Source organism: Hoplias malabaricus, chromosome 7 (genome assembly GCF_029633855.1).
Source record: "Hoplias malabaricus isolate fHopMal1 chromosome 7, fHopMal1.hap1, whole genome shotgun sequence".
In the NCBI taxonomy this organism is placed as follows: Eukaryota; Metazoa; Chordata; class Actinopteri; order Characiformes; family Erythrinidae; genus Hoplias; species Hoplias malabaricus.
The window spans coordinates 47,075,453-47,080,452 of NC_089806.1; the positions used below are offsets into that span (position 1 = coordinate 47,075,453).

Sequence of the window (5,000 nt, forward strand, 5' to 3'; positions counted from 1 at the left end):
GGAGAGAGAGAGAGACAGAGAGAGAGACAGAGACAGAGAGAGAGACAGAGAGAGAGAGAGAGAGGAGAGAGAGAGAGAGAGAGAGAGAGAGAGAGAGAGAGAGAGTGAGAGGAGAGGGAGAGAGAGAGAGAGAGAGAGAGACAGACAGACACACTTTGGGTGGCTTTTGAACAACAAGGTGATTATTCATGGTACCAGTGTTTGTCTGTGTGTGTGTGTGTGTGTGTGTGTGTGTGTGTGTTGACGCAATGATGAGTAACGCTGGACCCTCCACTTGCTCCGACATCGTGAGCGGAATCGTCCTGAATGATTATGGGCGATGATTTCTGTTCGTTTATTCGCCACCGCCACTGACTGCTGGGAAATGAGGCATCATTGGACACACACACACACACACTCACACACACACTCACACTCGGAGGAGGCTGTGTGAATGAGGATTTATGAGAACTGTACTTTGTGTTTTGCCCTGAGTTAATGAAGTGTGCACATGCAAAACAGGGTTTAACCATCAATAATGACCTGCTGCACACACACACACACACACCTACTCTCTCAGAGAAGTGTGTATGTTTCTTCTCTTTCCTTCTCTTCTCTTCTTTTCACTTCTATTCACTTCTCTTCTCTTTCCTTCTCTTCTCTTCTTTTTCCTTCTTTACACTTCTCTTCACTTCTCTTCTCTACACTTCTTTCCTTCTTTTCTTTTCTCTTCTCATCACTTCTCTTCTCTTCACTTCTCATCTCTTCTCTTTCCTTCTTTACACTTCTCTTCTCGTCACTTCTCTTCTCTTCTCTTCACTTTCCTTCACTTCTCTTCTTTTTCCTTCTTTACACTTCTCTTCTCTACACTTCTCTTTCCTTCTTTTCTTTTCTCTTCTCGTCACTTCTCTTCTCTTCTCTTCACTTCTCATCTCTTCACTTCTCTTCTCTTTCCTTCACTTCTCTTCTCTTCTTCTTCTCTTCACTTCTCTTCACTTTCCTTCACTTCTCTTTCTTCATTTCTGTTCACTTCTGTTCACTTCTCTTCTCTTTCTTCTCTTCTCTTCTTTTTCCTTCTTTACACTTCTCTTCACTTCTCTTCTCTACACTTCTCTTTCCTTCTTTTCTTTTCTCTTCTCATCACTTCTCTTCTCTTCACTTCTCATCTCTTCTCTTTCCTTCTTTACACTTCTCTTCTCGTCACTTCTCTTCTCTCTCTTCACTTTCCTTCACTTCTCTTCTTTTTCCTTCTTTACACTTCTCTTCTCTACACTTCTCTTCCTTCTTTTCTTTCTCTTCTCATCACTTCTCTTCTCTTCACTTCTCATCTCTTCTCTTTCCTTCTTACACTTCTCTTCTCGTCACTTCTCTTCTCTTCTCTTCACTTTCCTTCACTTCTCTTCTTTTTCCTTCTTTACACTTCTCTTCTCTTACACTTCTCTTTCCTTCTTTTCTTTTCTCTTCTCGTCACTTCTCTTCTCTTCTCTTCACTTCTCATCTCTTCACTTCTCTTCTCTTTCCTTCACTTCTCTTCTCTTCTCTTCACTTCTCTTCACTTTCCTTCACTTCTCTTCTCTTCATTTCTGTTCACTTCTGTTCACTTCTCTTCTCTTTCCTTCTCTTCTCTTCTTTTTCCTTCTTTACACTTCTCTTCACTTCTCTTCTCTACACTTCTCTTTCCTTCTTTTCTTTTCTCTTCTCATCACTTCTCTTCTCTTCACTTCTCATCTCTTCTCTTTCCTTCTTACACTTCTCTTCTCGTCACTTCTCTTCTCTTCTCTTCACTTTCCTTCACTTCTCTTCTTTTTCCTTCTTTACACTTCTCTTCTCTACACTTCTCTTTCCTTCTTTTCTTTTCTCTTCTCGTCACTTCTCTTCTCTTCTCTTCACTTCTCATCTCTTCACTTCTCTTCTCTTTCCTTCACTTCTCTTCTCTTCTCTTCACTTCTCTTCACTTTCCTTCACTTCTCTTCTCTTCATTTCTGTCACTTCTGTTCACTTCTCTTCTCTTTCCTTCTCTTCTCTTCTTTTTCCTTCTTTACACTTCTCTTCACTTCTCTTCTCTTCACTTCTCTTTCCTTCTTTTCTTTTCTCTTCTCATCACTTCTCTTCTCTTTCCTTCTCTTCCCTTCACTTCTCATCTCTTCTCTTTCCTTCTTTACACTTCTCTTCTCTTCTTTCCTTCACTTATGATCTTGCTCTTCCTCCCTCTCTCTCTCGCCCTCTCTCTCCCTAACTCTCTCTCTCTCTCTCTCTCTCTCTCTCTCTCTCTCTCTCTCTCTAACCCCCCCCCTCTCTCTCTCTAAGGTCTACTCTGGAAACAAAGGAGACACCCACCTCGATGATGACATCAGGGCCGTCTGAGATTCTGATTGGCTCGTTGCAGAAGTCACTGAATGTTAATGTCCCTCCGTATGCCAATATCTATAAACAAACAAACAGGTAAACAGACAGGTAAACAGACAGGTAAATAAACAAACAAACAAGCAGAAATGCCAGAAGAGAAGCGGAAGGTGGAGGTGTTTTCTTTTCCTCCGTTTACGTGGCAGTGGTTTGGAGGCAATCGCTCTGAGAAGGAGGGAATAAAAACGACCCAATTACAGAAAATTACCGTCACTGACACAAATAATCACTGATCCAGAGCGCGAGCAGATAGCCCCCACTCCTCCCTCCTCTCCTCTATCCCTCCACCTCTAATACTCCTCCCTCGCTCCTTCACTTCTTCACCTCCTCTACGCTCTCTTTCTCTTCTCAGTTTATAATGTCTTTGGGACTGCTCTCAGCTCGGCAGTGATACGGAGGGATTTAGAAACTCCAGCAGTACTGCTGTATCTCTTCCACGAAGTATGCAGAGCCACAGCGCTCCTGTGGTGTCAGGGCGGGGGGGGGGGGGGGGGGGGGGTAATTAATGATGTAATTGGGTAATTGAGTGTTAACGGCACTGATGTTGATGAGGAAAAACACAGCTGCGCTTTTGTTTACACAAACACAGGGGGAGAAAAGACTTGTTTACAAACACCTGTTTACTAAACACACACACACACACACACTAGAGTGGCAAGATGAAAAATGAAAAGCTGTGTGTGTGAATGTGGAGTCTTAGAGCAGAGATAAACAAGCTGGATATGAATTGAACCCACAGAGAGAGAGAGAGAGAGAGAAAGAGAGGGTTAGAGAGAGAGAGAGAGAGAGAGAGAGAGAGAGAGAGAGAGAGAGAGGGAGAAAGAGACACAGAGGGAGAGGGAGAGAGAGAGAGGGTTAGAGAGAGAGAGAGTAAGAGTGAGAGAGAGAGAGAGAGGGTTAGAGAGAGAGAGAGAGAAAGAGAGAGAGGGAGAGAGAAGAGAGAGAGAGAGAGAGAGAGAGAGAGGGAGAGAGGGAGAAAGAGACACAGGGAGAGGGAGAGAGAGAGAGAGGGTTAGAGAGAGAGAGAGAGAGAGAGAGGGTTAGAGAGAGAGAGAGAAAGAGAGAGAGGGAGAGAGAGAGAGAGAGGGAGAGAGAGGGTTAGAGAGAGAGAGAGAGAAAGAGAGAGGGGAGAAAGAGAGAGAGAGAGAGGAGAGAAAGAGAGAGAGAGAGAGAGAGGTAAGATAAATAATGTGAGAGATAGACAGTCTTGTGAAAAATCTAAAGCAGAAGAGGGAGCAGCAGGAGAGTGGGATGACAGTGAAGAGGAGGAATGCAGAAAGAGGGAGAGAGAGAGAGAGAGAGAGAGAGACCCAGAGGCCCATCTCTCAGGAAATGATAAGCAATGAAAACATCCCCTGCTCCTACACACAGCCCAGCTCAGATCTGCCCTCCTTCTGCCCCCTCAAAACTGCCCTCTGGAAACTGCCCCTTCTAAACTATCCATTTCTAATCTGCCCCTCCTGAACAGCCCTTTTCTAAACTGCCCCTTCTCTAGTCAAATAACGTATTTAAAACACTAAAAGAACATCATTAAGACAGAAGGCTGAGGTAGGACCTGGCGGTTTATTTACTCCAGTGTTGGGGTGGCTCTAGGCTCTGCTCAGGCGGCTGTGTGACCAATGGCTGATGTAGATGCAGGAAGGCGACCAATAGCGGCAGAGAGGGGGCGGGGCTTAAACCGAAGCGTTTGAATCCGAATAGATCCACACAGAGTGTGAGTCGACTCTGGAATCGAAGGCGGACGTGAAACTGGTGTGAAATCCCAGATATTTGACACAGTTTAAGAATCCGTCAGGACACGAGGGAGGATGGAGGAATGAATGGATGAATGAATGAATGAATGAATGGATGAATGGAGTTGGCCTGGACCTACCTCTAGAGCGGCGCTTCACACTGTTTATACTTATTTAGTGTTTTAATTTATTTTACTTTATCAGAGTTGAACCTGATGACAAAATGGCCACCGGGGGGCGTGTGTGTGTGTGTGTGTGTGTGTGTGTGTGTGTGTGTGTGAGAGAAAGAGAGAGAGAGAGAGAGAGAGAGAGAGAGAGAGAGAAAACCTGTTTATTGCTCCTTTGGCAATTTCATACTATCTGTGTGAGCATCTTCTTTTTCATTGGACTGACCCACACACACACACACACACACACACACACACACACACACTGTAAATACCCCCCCCCCCCACACACACACACACAAAAGCAGGGAGAATATTCAGTAAATATATTCATAGAAAGTTGAAACAATCAGCGGAGTCCAATCATGCATATTCCCCCAGTAACCGCCCAGACACAGCATCAATCTGTGTGTGTGTGTGTGTGTGTGTGTGTGTGTGTGTGTGTGTGTGTGTGTGTGCATACACTCTGCACAGTGCCTGGCCACGCCTGGGTTCATCTATCATCATAATGCTCCATCATGTCTGATACCTCAGTAGTCAGTTGATAGGCAGGGGGCGAGTGCGTGTGTGTGTGTGTGTGTGTGTGTAATTGATGCCATTTTGTTGACTCTGTAGAGCGGAGAGCGAGAGCTTCGCTATAGAAACACTCAATCACTCTAACGGCCGGCACATTTCCACACACCAGAATATAGCCCGAGTACACACACACACACACACA

General features: G+C 44.7%; 1 protein-coding gene across 1 annotated transcript in view; it reads right to left on the reverse strand.

The window, feature by feature from the left end:
- lama2 (laminin, alpha 2) overlaps positions 1–5,000 on the reverse strand; it is a 95,145-nt gene that overhangs the window by 66,509 nt on the left and 23,636 nt on the right. Inside the window, 1 exon segment of the mRNA XM_066677948.1 lies at positions 2,317–2,403. Within this exon segment, the coding sequence (XP_066534045.1) occupies positions 2,317–2,403 (87 nt within the window).